Genomic DNA, 24,559 nt, shown 5'->3' with positions numbered 1-24,559 from the left:
GAGTTTTGTTTCATATGTATGAATGTAGTATATAAGATGTTATTTCTTTCTGTGGATCATAGTTAAAAGATCTAAAAACACTGATTTATGTAACAGGAAACTGATGACTCCTAACTATGACAGTGTAACAGTATTTAGGTAACAGAGAAAAAGACCATTTTGTTATGGGAAAACTCTAGAAACCACCTATTTAGAAAGGAATAGAGAGATCACTGGTACAAAGCAAATACATTTTAGTTGTGAGGTCTTCTTTCACTTCAAATATATATTAGGAATCTCATCATGCTAAAAGCAGAAAGACTGAGTATGAACACTTCCTGAGTACTCTTACTGACAATTACATAATTCTGAAATGAGAGAAGTGGTAGATCCTTGAATCATAAAATCTAGATCTGAAAGACATGAGAGATTTCATTCATTCTATTACAGTCTGAGTTGTGTCCCCTAAATTCCTGTGTTGGAGCTCTAACCCCAAAAGCCTGAAAATGTAGTCATACTTGGAGACAGGGCCTTTAAAGAAGTAATTAAAGTGGGATCATTAGGATGGGCCCTAATCCAAATATGACTAGTGTCCTTACAAGAAGAGATTACAAAACAGACAACACATACACCAAGTGGCAACCATATGACGCCACGGCAAGAAGGTGACCATCTGAAGTCAAGGAGCGAAGCCTCAGAAAAAACCAACCTGGCAACACCTCATCTTAGATTTCAAACTGCCAGAACTGTGAGAAAATAAATTTCTGTTGTTTAAGCTACCCAATCTGTGATATTTTGTTATGGCAGACTATTACGTACCCTAGTAAACTAATACACACCTCTTAGATGAACAACATATGTTTAAATTATCTAAATACTCTCATGACTAATTTATGCCAAGTTAGGACTAGAATACAGATTAAAACTTATAAGGAAAATAAAAATAGGTCAGTGAGAGTAAACTGGCAAGAATACCAGCAGCCATTCAAACTGGAAATCATACAGTAAAGAAGAGCAAAAGAGTTGGCCCATATGCAGAGACCAAGTTTCAAAAAGCCAGACTCATAAGACAGGCATGAGAGCAATGTCAGACACCTTAGAAGAAAGACAACTCAAAGAGAAAGCAAGAAGACTTGTCTATAAAGTTCAATTCTAACCACATAACTTTAAAAGTCCAAAAGAAGAGAAAGGAAAGGTACCAAAGAAACCAGTGGCTGCATAGGGAGTTATCTAGCTAACTTGGATTTTAAAAGGACACTTGTAGAAATAAGAGAAGCAGTCTATCATCCACTCAGAAAGACTGAAGACAGAGGATGATGATACATGCAAAAAGTACTAGGGAAAAAAAAATTTCCTAGAAGAAGAATAAGCCTCAAGCTTTGAGCTGATGATAGAATATAAATAAATGATAAAATCAGCAGCATAGAAAGACTCAATTCTTATTTACTTTCATCAAGAAAGTTTTCAGTCCTTACACAAGACAGGTGATGCTATAAAGATATTATCTAGCTGCTTTGAGACAGAATGGTATAGGAAAAAGAGCACAGATATCAGAGTCAAATTGTACCTGGGTTAAATCCCAGCATTGTCACTTATTGGAAAGGCAGTAGTGCATATTGTTAAATAATTGACAACAATTACTATAGAAAAACCCTGAGTGTTTTAATTGACATGGGCAAAAATTTGCTGACCAACAAAGAAGATCTAAAACTACTAAAGGAGAAAAAAGAAAGCATGACATGATATATGATATGACATAATATAATGCCACATTAGTAGAAGTATGTCCAAATCAACGGAAATAAATATGAACAGAAGTCAAAAGACATAGGAAAAACCAATGTTCGCTTCTGGTTGTTACCTTTCATGAACAACAGAAAAGGGTGACCAAGGTGGTGATCTATATCATATATGTCATATAATGAAAACTAGAAATATTTAGCCAGGACAGTGACTGAGGGTTTGTACTTGCACATGAAGAAAAAGAACCTATGACAAAGTAAAGGGTATGGGCTTCCCTGGTGGCGCAGTGGTTTAGAGTCCACCTGCCGATGCAGGGGACACGGGTTCATGCCCCGGTCCGGGAAGATCCCTTGTGCTGCGGAGCGGCTGGGCCCGTGAGCCATGGCTGCTGAGCCTGCGCGTCCGGAGCCTGTGCTCGGCAACGGGAGAGGCCACAGCGGTGAGAGGCCCGCATACCAGGAAAAAAAAAAAAAAAGTAAAGGGTAGGTATATTTTCTTCAAGATAAGGAAGAACTTTACAACATTTAGAAGTGTTCAGAGAATGAACTGACATACAGTGATGTTCTCATCAACAGGGGCTAATGATAACCCATACGGAATTTAAAGATTCAGGAATTCATGTTTCTGGAAGGAATTTTATCATTGTTATACAATAATACTAGAATACTTCTAGGCTCATGTAAATTAACTCAAAGAAACTTAAAAATTACATTTAAAATTAACAAAAGAAATTTTACTTATATTATTAGAAAAACAAAATAAAACCACCAAAACGAAAAAGAAAATTCTAACACAGAATACTTCTAAATCTTGGCCAATGGTTCACAGTAACTAGGCTTTTTTAGTTCTATGATGACAAAAATCTATCACTATGAATAAACCGTCACATTGATTTATTTTTCTACTTATCAAAGTGACTTTTCTACTTATCAAAGTATTATTATTATAATAAGAAATTTATCATATATATAATAATCCCAAGAAAGAACATGAGTAGGCAACAGTGATAACAAAATCTACATACAATGAATGATAATAACATTATCATTAATGCATTAAAATTTCTCAAAATGCTTTTCCACCTGTTTGCCATCCAATCTGAAAACAACTCTGAGGCAGACAAAGCAGTTAGTATTAGTCCCATTTTACTGTCTTCCTGAGGCTAAGAGGGGCAAATGCCTTTCCTCAGATCATTTAAGTTGGTCCAGAGTATGAAGTATGAATCTAGAGCATATGACTCCTGGGCAGTGTCCATTCTTTCTTTCTTTCTTTTTTTTTGGCTGTGCCACGTGGCTTGCGGGATCTTAGTACCCCGACCAGGGATTGAACCTGGGCCCATGGCAGTGAAAGTGCCAAGTCCTAATCACTGGACCGCCAGGGAATTCCCCATTCTTTCTTTAATAACTTTTGTTTTCTCATCAATGAATAATACATTTTCATTGTACAAATGTTAGAATTCAGATAGATAAATCATCTCCCTAATTAGACAATGTATTAATATTAACAAGAAACTTTAACTTATCTTTGAAATGAAAAAAAATGGAAGTAAAAGAAATAATTCAAGTAAATAAGAAAAAATTTATTTTACTTCCCATAATTCTAAGTTGAGAAAACAGAAGGCTAAGTGGATCAGTTAAGTAGAATAATGTTTTCTTGACCGACCATTAAATATTTTACATGTCAATACTCTTAACACCAAAATGTAGACACATTCCCTTAAATAGGGCTCTAGCAATATTAGATTTCTCATCTTTACATGCTTAAAGAAAACAACCTAAACTTCATTTTTAATGATATAATTAAAAGGTAAAACCATTACTTTGGGTGTGCTTCCTTTAATGAATTTTTTAATTGAAGACAACAAGCCAGTTTCATTCTTCGGTGGTTTTTCTCCTCCTGAAGGCAGGCTATCATCAACCTCTGAATATTTCCTCTTTGCTCTGGCAGTGCGTTGTGTTTGGATTTGATTTGATTGCTGAGAAGCTTTCCGTGTTCTCAGCCTCATCTTTTATGGGTGCCACATGTAAAACTATAAGAGAAAAATAATACAGGTTATTAAAATTAAACCTAGCATACCCATATGTGCCCAGCTTATATAATAAAAATATCTTGATTAAAAAGAAGTCCAGGTCTATAAGGGATTGAAATAAGAAACTGACATTTTATTTATTTATTTATTTTGGCCATACCACACATGACTTGCGGGATCTTAGTTCCCCAACCAGGGGTTGAACTCAGGCCCTCAGCAGCAAGAGTGCGGAGTCCTAACCATTGGGCCACCAGGGAATTCCCAAGAAACTAACCTTTTAATTGAAACGTGTAGTGCTTTGAATTTTATTACATTCTCCCAAATAACCTTCCCACAACTTCTGAAATATTATATCTTATGATCTAATAGAGCGTGCATGTTCCTTCCAGAGCACTATGCTGCCTCCACCCATGCTGACCTTATCATTCATTTAATCACTCATTCATTCATTCAACAAGTATTTATTGGGCACTTACCACATTCTAGGCACTGGGCTAGGTAAGTGCCTAGTAAAACAAGATAGAGAAGGTTTTTACCCTCTGGAGCTTACAATGTAGTGGAAAAAACCCTTAGTCAATGAATGAATTAATTCCATGAGCACAATTCTAAATATCAACAAGTATACAAGTATCAATATAACAAGAATGACTGGATCATTCTGTGGTATTTGATGTTACCATATGTAATGATCTTTTTTTTTAAGTGTTCAATTCAGTGACATTTATTAATTTGCGGTGTTGTCCAACCATCACCATTATCTATTTTCAGAACATTTTCAATCACCCCCAGAGGAGATCCCATACCTATTGGCAGTCAATCCCCATTTCCCCCTGCCCTTAGCCCTAAGCAACCACTAATCTCTTTTCTGTCTCTATGGATTTCCCAATTCTGGACACTTCATGTAAGTGGAATCACACAATATATGGTCCTGTATAACTGTTTCTTTCACTTAGGATAATGTTTTCAAGGTTCATCCATGTTGTAGCATGTATCAGTACATTATTCCCATTTACGGCTGAGTAATGTTCCATTGAATGGGTAAGACTACATTTTGTTTATCCATTCATCTACTGATGGACATCTGTGTTGTTTCTATCTTTTGGTTAAGTGTGAATAGTGCTGGAGTGAACATTCATGTACAAGTTTCTTTCTGACCACCTGTTTTGAGTTTTATTGGGTATGTAACCAGGAGTGGAATTGCTGGTTCATGTGGTGATTTTATGTTTAACATACTGAGGAACTCCTGTTTTCCACAGCAGCGGCACCATTTTATATTCCCACCAGCAATGTACAAGGTTTTCACTTTTTCCGTATCCTCACCAACACTTGCTACTTGTTTATTTTTTTATTATAGCCATTTTAGTGGGGGTGAAGTGGTATCTCATTGTGGCTTTGATTTGCATTTCCTAATGGCTAATGATGTTGAGCATCTTTTCCTGTGCCTGTTGGCCATTTGTTTGTAATGACCCTTTAAATACCAAATTCACATCAGACAGAAAATATGAGGCCATCAATTTGAACTCTCTCATTTCACTGATGAGAAAATTAATGGCTGGCAAAAGTTGTCCCAAGACTTAGAAGTAGTTGAGAACATTCCCTGAATTATAATCTGTGAAATAGAATACAAAAACTACTACACTAATAATTACGAGATATTAATTAGGTCTAATCCTACTTCAATCATAGCTAAGCTATAGCCACTTAAATATTTTTTCACCTGTATAATGAATACATTATTCATCTTACCATCTTGACGCTCAAAATGAAGAAGGAATTAGAAAAGCTATAAAGTGCAGAGAAGAGTAAAACTACTCACAACAGTGAATGCATTAGCAAAAAAGTCTAACCAGTTAAGCACTCTAAACTCCTAAAGGTGAAGAAATTCTTGGCAAAGAGTAGGGTCTTCGCAGACAAATTAGGAAGCTTAAGAAGTCGTGTCTTGGGCTTCCCTGGTGGCGCAGTGGTTAAGAATCTGCCTGCCAATGCAGGGGACATGGGTTCGAGCCCTGGTCCGGGAAGATTTCACACGCCATGGAGCAACTAAGCCCGGCACCACAACTACTGAGCCTGCGCTCTAGAGCCCGTGCGCCTAGAGCCCATGCTCCGCAACAAGAGAAGCCACCACAAGAAGCCTGCGCACCTCAACGAAGAGTAGCACCTGCTCACCGGAACTAGAGAAAGCCCGCGGTGCAGCAATGAAGACCCAACAGAGCCAAAAACAAAAAACAAACAAACAAAAAGTCGTGTCTTTAGTAATGCAACACAACAGTCACAGAAAAAAAGTTAGGACCCCTCCCTTTTTTAACATATAGAAACTACACACACACACACACACACACACACACACACACACACACAATCTACTCCAACAAAAAAGTCCCAACCTCAAAGGCTTCACCAGAGGAGTCCTAAAATATCTTTCCAAACAACCATTTGTTTTTCATCACCAAGTAGTGTTCAGTTTTAAGCTGTCATCCCCAAATAAAACAAATACTGCCTTTTCTCCTAAAGAGTCAATGTTAACTTCTAAAGGGATTTACTCAAGGTATGTATTATTTACTTAAATAACTCTATTTACAGTGTATAAATTTTGTCTTAATTCCTTTGTTCTTCAGCACAGCACTCCTTAAAAAGGAAAATTCCCATAAAGCAAATGCATGGGGTAATTTTTCAAAAAGAAAGTTATTTGTATTCAATTTCTTTAAAAATCTGTAAAATTTTTTTTTAATATTTTCAAAAATACCTATGGGTGAACCTATCTTAAACCCAGAATCTTTAATGGAAATTTAAAAATTTTATGAAATAATATCTTCATATAAAGTAGGTCTTAAAAGACTAAACACATATAGCTAGTTCAGTCCAAGGGGTTCAGCTCATTAAAATTTAAATATTGGTCACCTGCTACCAGTATGGTAATAAAAGGATAAAAATGATACCTCTTCCCATGAGAATCAAAAAGTCTAACAGGTTAAGGATAGATACACATCATAGTGTATATATAAAATGCTAGATCACTCTTCATGGAGAGTGAAGATTTTAGGAAAGCTTAGGAGAAAGGTCCTCTGAACTTAAAAATAACCAGTCACTGGAAAGAAAGAAAGAGCATTTAAAGAAGGAGTCTGAAATGTAGAGGGTTTTAGTCCATTCCAATAATGAGTTGTAAAAGGTATACTTAATAGTTCTAAAAGGGCTGGAGCAGTCAAGCCCTCATGAACTTTTGAAACTGACCATCAAGACTAAAATCTTACAAAGTATGTTCCTTGACCACAATTATAAATCAAAAACAGAAGAAATCTTAAATAGTACCATATACTTGAAATTTTTTTAATTTATAAATAAATCATGAGTCAAACAAGAATTCACAAGGGAAATACAAAATATTTTGTAATGAAAATTAACAAAAAGAGAGCACATCAAAATTTCTGGGATGTAATAAGCAGCACTTAGAGGGAAATTATAAACATACACGTACCTAACAACAGAGTCCCCAAATATATAAAGTTAAAATTGTCAATCAAAGTGAAAAACAGGCAATTCAACAAGAGTTGGAGGCTTTAATACTCCACTTTCAAAAACGGATAGAATAACTAGACAAAAGATCAATAAGGAAACAGAAGACCTGAACGATTCTTGAGACCTAAGAGTCATATACATAGAACACGCCATCCAACAACAGAATACACACTCTTCTCAACTTACAAATGGAATATTCTCCATGAAAGACTACATGTTAAGACACAAAACAAGTCTCACCTTTAAAAGAACTGAAATCGGGTCTCCCTGGTGGCACAGTGGTTAAGAATCCACCTGCCAATGCAGGGGACATGGGTTCCAGCCCTGGTCTGGGAAGATCCCACACGGTGCAGAGCAACTAAGCCCACGTGCCACAACTACTGAGCCTGCAATCTAGAGCCTGCATGCTACAACTACTGAAGACCACGCGCCTAGAGCCCGTGCTCTGCAACAAGAGAAGCCACCACGATGAGAAGCCTACACACCACAACGAAGAGTAGCCCCCAGTCGCAACTAGAGAATGCCTGCACACAGCAATGAAGACCCAACACAGCCAAAAATAAAATAAATAAAATAAATAAATTTATAAAATAAATAAATAAAATAACTGAAATCATACAAGTATATGATCTCCAACCACACTGGAATTAAATTAGAAATCACAAGGAAGGAAAGTTGAGAAATTAACAAATGTGCAAAAATTAAACAACAAAGTCCTAAATAAACACTGTGTCAAAGAAGAAATCACAAGGGGAATTAGAAAATACTTCACAATGAATGAAAACAAAAACACAGCACACCAAAACTCATAGCATGCCCCTAAAAGCAGTGCTCAGAGGACAACTTATAGCTGTGAAGGCTAATATTTTTAAAAAGACCTCAAATCAATAAAAAAGCCTTCTAGCTTAAAAAACCAGAAAGAGAAAAGCAAACTAAATGTAAAGCAAGCAGAAGAAAGAAAATAATAAAGAAATAGAACAAAAATAAATCAAACAGATAATTTTTTTAAAAACAATGAAGCCTAAAGTTGGTTCTTTGAAAAGAGCAACAAAATTGACAAATCTTTAGAACTAGACAAGAAGAAAAGAGAAAACTCAACCTACTAAAATCATCAATGAAAGAAGTGACATTAATACCAACTTCACAGAAATAAAATGGATTATGAGAAAATACTACGAAAAACTGTACAGCAACAAATTAGATAACCTAGATTCAATGGACACATTTTTAAGAAGACACAACTAAAATGACTCAAGAAAAAACAGAAAAAGACTCATAACAAGTAAAGAGATTTAATTAATAATAAAAAAATACTTGCCACAAAGAAAAGTCCAGGACCAGGTGGCTTCACTGGTAAATTTTACATAATGTTTAAAGAAGAAGTAACACCAATCTTTCTCAAATTCTTCCAAAAAATTGAGGAACACCTCCCAACTCAATCTATGAGGCGCATTACCCTGATACCAAAGTCAAACAAAGACACTACAAGAAAACTACACATCAATATCCCTTAGGAACATAGACAGAAATATCCTCAACAAAATACTAGCAAACCAAATCCAGCAGCTTAATAGAAGGATTACACACCATGACCAAGTGGTATTTCTCTCAGGAATACAAGGGTGGTTTAATATGAAAACTAATCAATCTAATACACCATATTAAAAGAATAAAGGAAAAACTCCACACAATCATCTCAGTTGATACAGAAAAAGTATCTGACCAAACCCAACATCCTTTTCCAATAAAAATACTCAACAAGGGGCTTCCCTGGTGGCGCAGTGGTTGAGAGTCCACCTGCCAATGCAGGGGACACGGGTTCGTGCCCCGGTCCGGGAGGATCCCACATGCTGCAGAGCGGCTGGGCCCATGAGCCATGGCCGCTGAGCCTGCGCGTCTGGAGCCTGTATTCCGCAGCGGGAGAGGCCACAACAGTGAGAGACCCGCGTACCGCAAAAAAAAAAAAAAAAAAAAACCTCAACAAACCACGAGTAGAAGGGAATTCTTACCCAATAAAAGACATCTACAAAAGCCCCAGAGCTAACATCATACTTCATAGTGAAAAGCTAAATGCCTTTCCTCTTACGACCAAAAATAAGACAAGGATGTCTACTCTCACTACTTCTATTCAACATTTTACTGTAGGTTCTAGTCAATTAAGCAAGAAAAGAAAAGAAACCTATGTCAGAAAGGAAAAGTAAAACTATCTCCTTGTAGATGAAATGCTCTTATACAAAGAATAACTATAAAAGCAATAACCATAAAAGGAAAAACTGAATAAACTTGGCTTAATAAACATTAAAAATTTTCTGTTCACCAAAAGACACCAGTAAAAAAAAATCAAAAGGCAAGCAACAAACTGATGCAATATTCATAAAACATGTATCTTGTAAAGCACTTGTATGCAGAATACAAAGAAATCCTAAAACACAACGAAGACAAACAAACCAGTAGAAAAAAATAGCAAAAGATTTGAGAAGATATTTCATAACAGCTAGATAACTTGCCACAAGCATATGAAATGATACTCGATATTATTTATTATCAGAAGTGTAAGTTAGAAACATTAATAGCATACTAATCCGCATCTACTTGAATTGTAAAAAGTATTGTACAAGACTGACAACAATAAATGGTAGCAAGGATGTAGAACAATGAGGACTCTCATATTTTGCTGATGGGAATGTAATTTTGGTAAAAGTTGAGCACTTTCTAATAAACAACACATAGCCCTCTGATCCAATAATTTCATTTCTAAGTTTTTAAACAAGAGAAATATAAACATGTCCACAAGGTTCTTTTACCAAAATGTTCCTGGCAGCTTTATTTACAATAGCCCCAAACTGGGAACAACGAAAATGCTCAGCAACAGAAAGATGAATATTGTGGGTTTTGCTTTGTTTTTTACAGTGGAATAATAATCAGAAACAGAAAGCAACAATTACTAATATCATCAACAACATGAAAGAATCTCACAGACACTGAGCAATGGCAGACGCAAAAGAGTATGCATTTGGTGATGGCATTAAAAAGGCAGAGGCAAAAATAATCTAAGGAGAAAAAAAAATCAGAATAAAAGTTGCCTTGAGGAAAGGAAATGTCCTATATTGTGATACGGGTGTAGATTTGTCAAAACTTACAGCTAAGATCTATGTATTTGAAAGTATATAAAATTTACCTAAATAAACACCTATAAAAAGTTCTTATGAATAACAACCAACCAGGTAGGAGTGGCTGGAGGTATAGATCAAAGAAGACAGACAAAGTGTTAATAACTACTAAAACCGAGTGATGGTTATATGGAGATTCACGATACCATTGTTTACTTTGTGCATATGTTTGATATTTTCCATTAAAAAATAAGAACAAAAATCCTGACTATGAGAGCTACTGACAGGGTTCAATACGAGGAAACTGCCGAATAAAGTCAAAACAGAGTAGGACAGAATCAAATGAGAAAAGCAAACAGAATACTAGAAAAAGACGGAAAGAGGAACATAAACTAAGCAATCTCAGAGAGCAGTCCTCCATATTTTCAAACACTATAAGAAAACAACAGAAAGTTCCACTTAAGCCAAAACCTATCTTTAACCAAAGCTCCTTCTAAAAGTTTAGGAAAACAAATTTCACATTAAAAAGTAACAGAAATCAGACCAGAGCCCATATAGTTATCATAAGAAGAAGAAAAAAAAAAGAGAAGCAGAATAAAATCCCTAATTTCCTACAAACAATAAAATTACAAAAAGTAACCCCATAAAGACAGATCGCAACTATAAACCACTTCCAAGGAAAGGTTAAAACCACTAATATAAGAACAAATTTAACTGGAATTCAGGGGGGTGGGGATAAAGTGACAGAAGTCAGAAAAAAATTAAAAAGTAAAAAAAAAAATTATTTCATAAATGAAGACTAAAGAAAAAAAAAAGAAGTAAATGAACACAACAGATAGAAAAAAGAAGACATATTTCTAAACATTAAAAAAATGCAGATTCAAGAAAAACTGATCAAATATTGAAGAGAGTCAAAGATCAGACACTCAAAAGTACAACAAGAAAACTTTCCAGAAACAGAAGTCTGAAACCATGTATTGAAAGACACAGACATGAGAATAGCAACCCAGAAAGACAAATACCAAGACAGTCTAGTATGAGCTACTAGAACTTTAAATTACTGAATTTTAAGAAATGGGGGAAAAATTCTTTGGACATATAGGCAAGATAGACATAGGCAAACTTTTTCTTACAGAATCAGAGAGTAAATATTTTAGGCTTACAAACCATAGGGTGAAAGTTATATGAAATTCAAATATCAATGTCCAGTGTCCACAGCCATGCTCACTGGTTTCCAAATTGTCTATGGCATTGCATAGCATAAGCAGCCAAAGACAATATGTAAATGAACAGACATAGCTGTGTACAAAAAAAGTGTTTACAAGCACAGGCAGTCAGCCCATGGGCAGTAGTTTGCAGACCCCTGATTTAGGCATACACTAAGTGACTTTATAATGGACAGAATATGAGACTATTCTAAATTTTTCAATAGCAACGCTTTATGCCAGAAAAAAATGGAGTAAAATATTTAAAATAAAATAATCAAGGAAAGAACATGTAAACTGGCCTTCCCTGGTGGCGCAGTGGTTAAGGATCCGCCTGCCAATGCAGGGGACATGGGTTCAAGCCCTGGTCCAGGAAGATCCCACATACTGCAGAGCAACTAAGCCTGTGCGCCGCAACTACCGAGCCTGCGCTCTAGAGCCTGCAAGCCACAACTACTGAGCCCACGCGCCTAGAGCCCATGCTCCGCAACGAGAAGTCATCACAGTGAGAAGCCTACACATCACAACGAAGAGTAGCCCCCACTCGCTGCAACTACAGAAAGCCCACATGCAGCAACTAAGACCAAACGCAGCCCCACCTCCCGCCCAAAAAAAAAGAACATGTAAACCAAGGATTTTACATCCAACAAAAATAACCTGTAAAGGGACTTACCTGGTGGCCGAATGCCAATGCAAGGGACATGGGTTCGATCCCTGGTCCAGGAAGATCCCACATGCTGTGGAGCAACTAAGCCCATGAGCCACAACTACTGAACCTGAGCCCTAGAGCCCGTGAGCCACAAGTACTGAGCCCACGTGCCGCAAGTACTGAAGCCCATGCACCTAGAGCCCACAACAAGAAAAGTCACCGCAATGAGAAGCCCACACACAGCCCCCCTCGCCACAACTAGAGAAAGGCTACGTGCAGCAACGAAGACCCAATGCAACCAAAAATAAATAAATAAATTTATAACCAAAAAAACAAAAGATAACCTGATCAGCCCCATATCTAAAAAAAATTAAATTGCAGGAAAAGTCTCCAACATAGAGAATTCCAGACCCAGATGACTTCACTGGAGAATCCTACCAATCATCTTAATAAAAACAAAACAAACAACAAACTCTTCCAGAAAACAGAAGGGAACACTTCCCAACTTATTTTATGAGGCCAGCATTACCTGACCAAAACCAAAACCAATACATACCAATTGGGCCAAGTACTGATCAGAAATTGCCTACATAATATCTGCAATAGTCTAATTTTATTACCTAAACATAAAATATAAAAGGAAGAGTTTTACACATACATATACAGCCTCATCTTGCTAACTCTACTACTTATGTTAGAAATTAACAATCCTCTAGGTTCTTTAGAGCTCCATTACTAGATAAATTCTTTTCTATTACCAGTAAAAATAGAATAATACAAGTAAAGGTTGGGAAATGAGTACATCAGGGAAATAAATCTACTACTAATGAATGAAGTAGATACAATTTAAGTAGATTACATCACAAAACAAACATAGCAATGGATGCAACAACATTTTAAGCTTAAGAACTCATGACATTGGGGGGTGAGTATATAATGTAAAACATTTCCACTTTTCAACATTTGAACCAGATCTCATCTCAGGAATAGAAAAAGCTGATTGTTCAGCAATTTAAAACCAAGCAATTAAGTTTGCTTTCTATGTATCTGCAGCCCAGCTAAAAAGATTGGGCGTGGGTGCCTCTTCCAAATTGCAACATTAATTCTTCTAGCTTTTGTATCATCTATAAATTTCAGACTATCATCCAACAGCTTTCTCAACACTTTCACTCTGCACCTGAAATTCAACTTACCCAAGGCTGAATTCACCTTTCCTATCCCACCCCTATTCCCAAACCTGCTCTTCCTTTTGTATATTTCCTGCTGTATTCCTTTTTAGTTCCCTGAGCAGGGACGGAACCCGAGCCTCCTGCATTGGAATTGTGGAGTCTTGACCACTGGACCGCCAGGGTAGTCCCCCTACTATATTCTTTTTTTTTTTTTTTTTTAAATAAAATGAGCTCAGCTTTTTTTTTTTTTTTGGCTGCATTGGGTCTTCGTTGCGGTGCGTGGGCTTCTCATTGTGGGGGCTTCTCTTGTTGTGGCTCTAGGTGTGTGGGCTTCAGTAGTTGTGGCATGCAGGCTCAGTAGTTGAGCCTCGTGGGCTCTAGAGTACAGGCTTAGGAGTTGCGGCACACAGGCTTAGTTGCTCCGCGGCATGTGGGATTTTCCCGGACCAGGGCTTGAACCCATGTCCCCTGCATTGTCAGGCGGATTCTTAACCACTGTGCCACCAGGGAAGCGCCCCCCGCCCCCCCGGCTCTACTATATTCTTAATCACAAGTAATCTGCCTAATCAATGAAGCCAGAAGCCATCCTAAACACCTAGTCATTCTTCCCCTCCCTTGTCCCCTACAATCACCAAACCCTCATGATTCTACCTCTAAAATATTTCTCAGTCTTCCCCCTTTAAATCCATCCTCTGCACTCTACAAATCTGCCTGTTCCATCCCACGAACTCTCTTCAAAATAAAGACTAAACTCTAGCAATATATATAAAACCCTCCAAGATCTACCTCTCCAAGTCTTTTTTCACTGCTATTTGCTGCCTCACTCTTTGCACTCCAGTAATAATAGTTTCTTGCCCACACTGCTGTATCATGCTTCTGCTTTTTCTCTATACCTCAAATATTCCTTCCTTTCAACTAATTCTTATCCTCATCATTTAAAGCTCAGCCCAAGTACCATGCACCCCAATAAGTAACCACCCCCACATGCCCATGCCTGTGTAAACTGGTGATTATCTCTCCTTAGCTTTTAACAAATCGTACTGAAATAATCTATTTATATATCTTTAACTGCACTAAATTGTAAGAGTGTTGAAGGCAAAGATCTTATCTGTAACTCCAACAACCCGGTACACATGAAAGCTCAACCTTTGTTGAACTGAACTATAATTTTTCTCATTTCCCTCAAAGAGACAAGAGAATAGGGAAAAAAATATGTCACTGAAACACAAAATCCTCACTGCAGTAATCAATTCTTGCTCACAAAAAGAGCAAGAATAAAACTAAAAATATTCCTTCCTCATAAGATTTCCTTCCTTTTCACAAAATCCCTGACCCCAAGCAATATTTGATGCCAACAATTATGGCTGCAAATTGTCTTGTGCTAACAAGATTATAATAATGATACAAGCATAAACTCAGTTGATAATTCGCTGTTGAGGTCTTGAGTACACAATTTTCTATCAAAACAACAAAACAGCACATTATATATGAAGGATTCTTAACAAATTATCTAGGACTAATCTAATGTGCATTCTTTCAAACAAATTTTTGCTGAATAAAAGAGAGAAAAGGGAAACGAAAGTGGACAAAAAAATATGAATAAGAAAACTGTAAAAAGATCACAAATCAAACTTTAAAGGCAACAAAGTCTGGGTTTCCCCATAAAATTTAGGTATATATAAGTTATAAATTGCCTATATAAAGAAAATATGCATGCAAAGTTCTGGAGTAGGCTCCTGAGGGAGTTACTAGAGGAAGAACCCCTGGACTGGGAGGTATCAGTCCTGAATCTATCACTAGTTAGCTGTAACACTGATTAGACACTAATTAAGTCATGCAATCATTCTAGCATTTCATTTCCTCAACAGCAAAAGAAGTTATTGGACTTCAGATCTATGCATTTTACTACATGTAAATTTTACCTAAAAAGAGAGCTGTCACAACAGGAGATGAGTCATTAATTAATCTGAGCTGTTTTCATCCTTCTATCACATACAACTTATCTAGAAGCACCCTAATTAAGACCAACACTTACTACATGTTAAAAAGTCTTCAGATCGTTCATCATTAAGGAAACAAAGACTAGACGACCCTTTTAGTCTCCTCTAGCTCTAAATTTCTGAGTTTGTTAATTTATATTCTATTATAAATGGTATCACTACTCAATTTACACTCATGAAAGAAAAAGCTAAAAATCACTGCCTTAGTTGACACCAAATGACAAAAGTATCAGTATCTGTTTTCACTATATTTCCAGTTGAATAATCTGAAATCAACAGGTTCAGATACTACAACTGTCCACTTTTACTCTCCTTCCTTTACTACTTTCCCAAGCCCTTCATTGAATGACTTTACAGAAAGAAGAGATTTCTTGGTCCCTCCCACTTATCACCTAATAAAAGTCAAAAGTCAAATAGGGCAGGAGGATTAAGTAGAGGAGGATTATATAAAGCATCAACTCCAAGACAGGGAGATTCTTTTCCCTGAACCCTGCCCAACAAAGTATGTGATAAAGTGGTCTTTTCAGGTTATTATTATGTGATACATAACTTTCTCTCCTTTTTTAAACTAGATAATGGAATTCTTCAAAAACTACTAACTATAAACATAATCAAAAATATTTGGGAAAAAAAACTGCTATTGAGTTGGGTTGATAAAATTATGGCTCTTTTTCCTCTTAAAGTTTTCTTCAATGAACAACAACCAAAAAAAAAAAAGTTTTTTCTAAAACCATGGTCAATTAATTTTCTCTGGGTTGTTAGATTATTGATGACTAAAATGCTCAATGAAAATATGAAATGATTTTTTAAAGATGGCATTATTTCGTTTGTTGATCACTGAAAATACAGCCACTCACATACATGTTTTAAAATACTATTATCAGGACCCCAACTTAAAACTTTGCATGTACTCAGCAGAAATACCATTAGGGCAAAATCAATATTTGTTATGTACCGAATGAGACAGTATGTACTTCTGCTGAGGACAGACTTGTATTTCTCTCACCTAAGCTTTAAAGCAACAGTAATTTGGAGATTGTTCTAATTTTAACTAACTGCAGTAAGTATAATGTACACATCTTGTAAAAAGAAGTATTCTATTACACAGCATGAAAGAAATTCATACCAATAAAACTTTATAACAAAATGTGCTATTTTAGAAAAAATATAGTTATGAATTCATAAGAACTGAATACTATAATATTCATTAGAAACTTGTCAAAAGTACATGGGAGGGCTTCCCTGGTGGCGCAGTGGTTAAGAATCCACCTGCCAATGCAGGAGACACGGGTTCGAGCCCTGGTCCGGCAAGATCGCACACGCCGCAGAGCAACTCAGCCTGTGCGCCACAACTACTGAGCGTGCACTCTAGAGCCGGCGAGCCACAACTACTGAAGCCCGCGAGCCTAGAGCCCGTGCTCCACAACAAGAGAAGCCACCGCGATGAGAAGCCCACGCATCACAGTGAAGAGTAGCCCCCACTCACCGCAACTAGAGAAAGCCCACTCAATGCAACAAAGACCCAATGCAACCAAAAAGAAATAATAAAATTTAAAAAATCATATTAAAAAGCTATTAATGAGATTTAAAAAAAAAGCACATAGGAAACCTGTCACTCCAGTGTATCACTTTTCATCATATTACTATCCTTTCTATGGAATATATTCCAATATATGCAATTTTTAAAATTTACAGGAGTTACCTGTATACATGCAAGTTACAATGCACTTATTGGATACATTAAAGAAAATTTGAAGAATAAAAACGTGAAGTTAATTTTGGCAGAATTTTCCTAAGAATGCTTTTTAAGTAGTTCTCACCAAAATTGGGCAAGGGGAGAGATATAACTACTCCTTCAATAAAAGCTTCTATTTAAAGAAAATTAATTTTATATTCAACTTACTCTCAGGCCAGTAGAAATATGGAACTCTCAGAACACATTAAGTTGATAATAAAAGAATCAATGAGATGTTGGCAAAAAGGAAAAATAGTTATTAATTAAAAATCTTTGAGTACCTGAAATAATTTTCTACTATTCTTATTAATGCTACCTACCAAAGAAAAACTAATCATTATGATTGAATAAACCGAAGACAAAAAGTTTTAAGAAGAGTTTTAAGAATTTTTATCTAAATTACTAGTCAAAGAGGAGGTAAGATCATAATTCTCTAACAGAAGTGCCCTCTTGTTTGCTACTACTAAAAAAGTAAAATAAAATAAAGTAAAATGGTATATTACCAATGAGGGAAAAATGCATGACTGTTTGAAATGTGATTATATTTTTCAAATAATTTTTATCAGTACATCAGAAAATTAAAGGATTTTACTGTATAATTATCTTATTTAACAAAATACACTAAAGCAGGTACTTGTAAAGTCAGTGTGAAGTTAATCAATTTCAACTCAATAGAATAATCATATATATTTGGGGAATATCAGAAAGAAAGCAATTATTACTGAAACAAATAATCATAGTTGTTCTCAACTGAAAAGATACTTATTGGTTCTGTATATTTTTCTTTAACAAATAATATACTCTTCTTTTAATAAAATATATTTTGAATTCCTACTTAAACATTACTTTAACTGGTCAACACGAGAAACTTAAAATATCATGTCATGATGCTAACAGATTCTTAATATCCCTTTCTTATTTATTTTTAGCAATGATTCTGCCTTTTTAGTTTCCAATTTCTCCATATAGAAGTATTTAGTCCAAAGAAAGAAAACATTCTTCCTAAACTATATATAAGCCACTATTACTAAGTATAATCCCAATTATTTCTGAAGTATTCAAGTGCCTTCTATTAGAACAATTTTATGTTTCTTTAATCAAAGTAATAAACACAGTTCCTTGTCCTAAAATTATTATAGCTATTATGGAAACCTGACTGCTAGAACCTCAAGTCAAGGCACAGTTGATGATTCATGTTTAATCTAGATAAACTTCCTTTTCTATAATTTCTCTAAATGAATATAGGAGAGCCTATGATTACCATAAAACCTGGGGTCCCTAATATAGTTAACTGGCCTACTGTGACCTTATATTAAAGTTAAAAGACTTTTTATGTAAATATTTTACAACACTTTCTTTTTCAATGGCATTTTAGTGTTTTCCTTCACTCTTTTCTAAAAATATCATACTAAATGGGGACCTGCAGATGAGGTAAATAAACAAAAGGGCAGGCCAAAGCTATAAACCACGTTTGTCCTTAAGGTCCTACAATTCTTTTTGGGACCACACTTAGTCTCACTCCTCATTACTGTCAGTCAGATTCACAAGATTCCCAAAGGACCCCAAGAGGCCCAAGCTTCTCACTATAACTCTACTCCCACCATGCCTTTCTCCCTCAGACAATGTTCCTACATGCCACACCTCTCCTGATCACAGCCAATGCAAAGAAGCTTAATTCTGTTGTTCCACTGCCTCTGAACCCTCACCTGTTTGTGGTATCAGCAAATTTATTTGATAAACTAATCTGTGCTAATATTGCCAATAAAAGGCAATAGTTTAAAGTTTTCCTTCCAGAGAATTTGTAATTTTAAATGAAACATTTTAGAAAGAATTCCATAACACAAAGGAGAGACACAAATAAAGTTTGGCATTGGCAATTCTCAGATTATACCACACAGTCAACCACCTAGTCCACCTATTTGTAATGTAGATCCAATTATAATTTAATACAATTTAAATTAAAAATTAATGTAGTCATAAACCAGTAGTGAATATATGTCTGGCTTAGATATATGTCTCATGGCAAATGTAAAGTGGAAACTAAAAGTTGTACGGTTTTATCTTAAGTCCCATCTCTGTTAAATCTTCTCATCTTCAAAGTAGAGCAAATGACCCCTGTAGCCAATCCAGTTAAAATGGTCAGGTAACCTACACAAAAGAATTACTTAGAGAATATCATATATGAGGTCTTCTTAGAACATTTGGTATTTATGACTTAAAGTGTCTTTTCTACTTTATGCTTTCACAACAACTCAGTAAATTACAATTTAGTTAGATATTGTTTATTCAGACAAACCACTTTTTCTTTATCGCATTAATCGAAAAATCTCTTATGAATGAGATAAATTTATACCATTTTATTCAATCTGCAATTAATCCTATAGTTACAAGTCTCGAGTCTAGAACATCCTTTCTGAACAAAAGAGCCAAGGTTTTTTTAAAATCAGAATTGGATGGATTCTGCTAATATAATAATCTTGTGAGGAATCCTCTTGACCAGAAATCTCAAACATCGGATCAGCTAGATGAATTTCAGAAAGATAAAACACCCCTAATTCTTAATTTCTTGATAGTGAGAAAAGAATAACCTTACTAGCTCAAATGAAGTGTCCAAGAGACACTACGTAGAATACTATAAAACCCACCAATTCTATTTGGTTTTTCTATGGAATCCTATTTAGAACTTCTGTACAGCTACAAGTCCACAAAGGTTAAGGACTATACCACTTAGAGCTTTCACAGCCTTTCAACGTATACTGGGAAGAATATTAAAAGAATCAAATGAATGAAGAATTAAAACAATTTGGAAGAGTTCTTGAAGACGAAGTCTACAAACAGTGCTCACTCAGCTATCCGTAAAACAAATTTTATTTAAAACATTAATGCTTCATAAACTACCCAAAAAGATCATTAAAGTACAGATAAAACCTACACTAGACCAATAATTTATTTTACATCCTTTTAAGTCAAATATTTGGCCCTATTTTTTAAACAAATTGACTGAGCAAGTATCCAGTATGCCCTCACCTCCACTTCCCACCCCCTGTTCTTTTGGTTTTGAAGATAAGTATGAAGTTCAACACAATCCTAGAAGACTGCTTCACCTAAGAGCTACATTTTGCCTTGACTTTCTTTATGACCTTGGGGGGGAATCTACTAAATGACAATTGTAATAATGTTTGTGTGTTCCTGTTTATTAATGAAATTTAATCCTAATATGCAAACAATAGTGAAGTCTTTTAAACTGAACCTAGAGAGCTGAAAGCCTTTGAGTTACAAACATCAAATGACGTGTAATGTGAACCACATTTTCAAAACTTAATTTAACTAGTTTAAAAAAAAAAAAACTACAAAGGCCCCAAATTCAACAATATTGAAAAACAAATTCTGAAAAATACCAACAGTCTCCTTATTACTTCTCTTTATGGACAACTGGTCTGCAATGTGGAAAAGAACAAGAAGGAAGAATAAAAGTAGCTTTAGCCATTTCCTTGCTTTTATAAGGATAACAGCTGGACAACAAACGAAAACTTAAAACTTGGCAAAGAATGGGGAGAGAGTATATAAAGAAATCTACAACCTGAAAATTACGAAGATAAATCTTTTAAGTCACTAATTGTATACCTATGTTAGGCAGTAATCTTGGTATTGCCTTATTAGCATTGGAAAGGTAAATCCCTGCCTTGGAGGAACATCTACCAAGTACATTTCATTTCAGGATCTTAGTGCAGTTTACGAGCAGTATCTCTGTAGGTTTCCCTAAGGTACTCTAAAGTGCTTAACATCCTTCACACCTCCAGCCACCACTCAAGTGAGAAGTAAATAAAGACGATTTACTTATACAATTATTTACCATGGAATTCTAGTCAAGAATACAAAAATAAGCATCTATACAGGCATTTGATACCCAAAGAAAGTGTAGAATACGAAGTACAGTAAGATTCACCCTTAATTGACCACTACAGAAACCAGAGGCCTTCCACATGGGCTGTTCTTTACCACCACTCTTAATTTGAAAAAGTTAACAATGTCAACTCAACATTTTAACAGTAGACAAACAGAACTTAGTGAAATCTCTTCTTCCAGATCCTCAAAAGGTATTTATAAAAACTGAGATAGAGCAACGCCCTCCCCCCGCAAAAGCACCCTACTAGAAAGAATGAAATGCCTAAAACGTCAGACGGGTCAAGGTTAGAAAAGCTGATCTAACCCAATTACCGGGAGGGACGACCACAGGTTTTGGGACTACGAACGTGAGATCGGGATGGGGGTGGGTAGCAAAGTGAAATCTAACCCCAGAAATCACAACACAGGCCGCAGCCTGAGAGCCGAAGCTGGCGGGAAGTGAGCTCCCTTTCTGTTCCCAGGGGAAAGTCCAGAGAAGAGCGGCTCCACACAGCGGACGTACGAGGCGCCAACAGTGCATGACTACCAAGGCGCCGCAGCCGCTGGAGAACCCGGTTAAGAAGGGGAGGAGATCCCGGCAGACGGCCCTGGAAGAGGAGGACTAAGACTGGGAGCAGCGGCAGCGTCTGGACGAGTGGGATTACCTAACTGTGACGACAGAGAAGTGTCCTCAGGCTCCGGCGATGGTCCCGACTGCGCAACGCGTGGTGTCTTTCCCGCTTAGCCCGCAGCAGCAACAGAACCAGCTCCTTCAGCCAGTCGCCATTTCCCGCCTACCGACCTGCTGCACCGCACGGACGGGGACCCGGATGGAAAGCGGCCTCTCCGCGCAGGCGCTTTGACTTTCTCCTCCCCCTCCCGCCACAATTCCGCGAGGTGGGAGGGAAGGAATGCGGGCAGCCCCAGCGGCCAAAAGAACGAATGAAAACAATAATACAGCGCCACCTCCCCCCGCAAAAAAAAAGCCAACAAAACAACTTTACTTCCGTGAAAAGCGTTAGAGTTCCTGCCGCCGGAAGAAACGCAGGAGCTCGAATTCCTGACAAAAGCAGAACGCAGGGCCCTGGAACGGGATGAAGTAACAAGGACAAAATCTATCAGGCTATGGCAGTGCCTGGGGGATATTTGTACTTTAGGGGCCTCCGTAGCTGTGTGTAGTGGTCGCAAGGGGAGTAGGGAGTAAAGCGTTGGGAGCGGAGAGGCGGGGACCCGAAGGACGGTTTTTTTCCTCCCGCTGCTAACGGAACTGTTTAGGCAGAACTGGGAGGGGGAGGGCGCCCTCGCCCCGGAGGCGGGGCTTAGGAACGCCTCGCGCAACCTGGCGACTAGGGTTTATTAACCCGGGCTCGCCAGGTGGGTGGAGCCGAGTGGGACCGGGTGGTACTAACGGCTTGGCGCGCAGGAGGAGGTAGTGTGTAGACAGTGCTGCCAGAGGCCAGGTTAAGACGAATCTTTCGTCTTTCCTGGGATACTGGTGGCCCCTGAAGATCCTCTTTCCACCTCGTTACCTAGAGGGCATAGCAGTTGCTCATGGGTCATAGAGACCCACGCCACGCGTGTCGGCAGTGGTTCTGCTAAGTCAGATCATTCAGATAAATGGGTTGCTACCTGCAGGCCTGGTCGAAGGGCTGCCAACCTCACGAGGTGAAAATATATCAATCCGGAGCGTCCAGTCCTAGCTGAATGGCAGAAAACCAAGCGTAGTGATTGGTATCTGTCTACTAAAACTCCGGACCACTCTCGTTATTCAATCAAGAAATATTTATTGTAAAACCATAATGTGTTAGAACCATACTACATGCAAGGGATATAACAGTGAACAAGGCAGACACAGACACTGCCTTCCCAGAGTTCACAGTTTATTGAAGAAGACAGACAAGTAAACAGAATTTAAATACCGTGTGATAAAATGACTACAAGAAGGAGTTCATGACAGGCCTTTGTAAGAGCACAGGAGGTCTGGAAAGGCTTTTCATGAGATGATATCTAAGTGAGACAGAAAGACTTGATGTTACAAAGGAAGAGTGTCTAGGTAAAGGAAACAAGAGATGGAAAAGTCCAAATATGAGATTGCGTTGAGCATTTGGGGAAGTTGTTCTGTGCACCGGGGATGGAGAAGTTGAGGGGAAGACAGTGGAGAGAGATGAGGCTGAGAGGTAGGCAGAGAACCTTGTGATTCTGGTTGTTGCTGTTTGAAAGTGTGGAGCAGGTGGGTTGTCTTCTGAAAGCCTTATATTCTACAGATCCTGTCTGTCAGAGCTCAGAATTCATTTGGATCCTAAATCTTCCTGCTACAAGAATGCTCTGTATGTGACATTTATTGAGAGCCCGTGGTATACAGCGTGTAGAACTGGCAACAGTCCACAAAATAATAGGTTACTGTAAAACTAATTGAAAATCAACAGATAATTACTAATTATCCAGTGTGTATTGTGGAAGGCAATAGAATATAAACAGTTACCCCAATTGATTACTAAAATAATTATTAAATCAGGTTAAAATTGGAAATATTTCTGAAGAAAAAATTCAAGTAGTAATTGTTTCAAACCTTCATTCCTAAAACTTAAGTAAAATATGCTATTTACAAAGCGCTTTTATATGCATTTTGATTCTTCCAACAACTCTGAGGGATAGGTAGGTGATATTAGTCCTTCCATTCTTTAGTTGAAGACACTGAAAATTTTTTTAAAGGGGAGAAGAAAAAGGGAAAAACAGATACCTTATCCAAAGACAAGTGCAGTCAGCTAGTAAGAAATACAATCAGGATTCAAGTCCTCCTCCTGCTCATTACATCACATCCTACTGTGTCCTATGACAGTGTTACTATTGTTAGATGTTAAGATTAGAAAGGTTACTGGTAGTAAGCCTAACTGCTTTTGCAATTTAGTTAACATTTTAACACCGTTTACATCCAGCAGTCACTTTCTGCTAGCCTTTTTTTCTGCAGCATCAAAAGATCAAATGAGATTATTTATGTTTTCCTTTCTCCTTAAATGGTAGTTGTTAATGTCATTAAGCTTCAATAGCCCTGCCCAAGATTTTAGAATAAAATAAAGGTTTAAAAATATGGACTTTAAAAAAAGTGTGAAGTATATTTAGATGCAAAGCATTAACCATAGGAAAAAAATAATGCAAAAAACTAGTGGCATGTATCTGTTTTTTGGTTTTTTTAATAAATTTATTTATTTTTGGCTGCGTTGGGTCTTCGTTGCTGCGTGTGGGCTTTTCTCTAGTTGTGGCAAACGGGGGCTACTCTTCGTTGCGGTGTGCAGGCTTCTCATTGCAGTGGCTTCTCTTGTTGCACAGCACAGGCTCTAGGCGCATGGGCTTCAGTAGTTGTGGCACACAGACTTCAGTAGTTGTGGCTCATGGGCTCTAGAGCACAGGCTCAGTAGTTGTGGCGCATGGGCTTCGTTGCTCCGCGGCATGTGGGTTCTTCCAGGACCAGGGCTCGAACCCGTGTCCCCTGCATTGGCAGGCAGATTCTCAACCACTGTGCCACCAGGAAAGCCCCTGTTTTC

The 24,559-nt window shown here is 37.2% G+C and overlaps 1 protein-coding gene across 3 annotated transcripts in view; it reads right to left on the bottom strand.

The window, feature by feature from the left end:
- The window catches only part of CTDSPL2 (CTD small phosphatase like 2), a 71,122-nt gene extending 49,165 nt beyond the window's left edge, over nucleotides 1-21,957 (bottom strand). Inside the window, exons 1-2 of one of the 3 annotated variants that reach the window (XM_027084162.1) lie at nucleotides 21,683-21,957; nucleotides 3,542-3,751 (exon numbers count right to left, since the gene is read on the bottom strand). In XM_027084162.1, coding sequence (XP_026939963.1) covers nucleotides 3,542-3,727 — 186 coding nt within the window. In that variant the 5' untranslated portion in view covers nucleotides 3,728-3,751; nucleotides 21,683-21,957. The remainder of the gene's footprint in view (nucleotides 1-3,541; nucleotides 3,752-21,682) is intronic. The other 2 variants (XM_027084163.1, XM_027084161.1) reach the window with 2 other exon arrangements.
- Nucleotides 21,958-24,559: the final 2,602 nt, after the last annotated feature.

This window comes from Aethalodelphis obliquidens, unplaced genomic scaffold (assembly GCF_003676395.1).
Source record: "Aethalodelphis obliquidens isolate GAN/ISIS:26980383/991018 unplaced genomic scaffold, ASM367639v1 scaffold51, whole genome shotgun sequence".
Classification (NCBI taxonomy): domain Eukaryota; kingdom Metazoa; phylum Chordata; class Mammalia; order Artiodactyla; family Delphinidae; genus Aethalodelphis; species Aethalodelphis obliquidens.
This window is presented reverse-complemented; position numbering and strand designations above follow the sequence as displayed.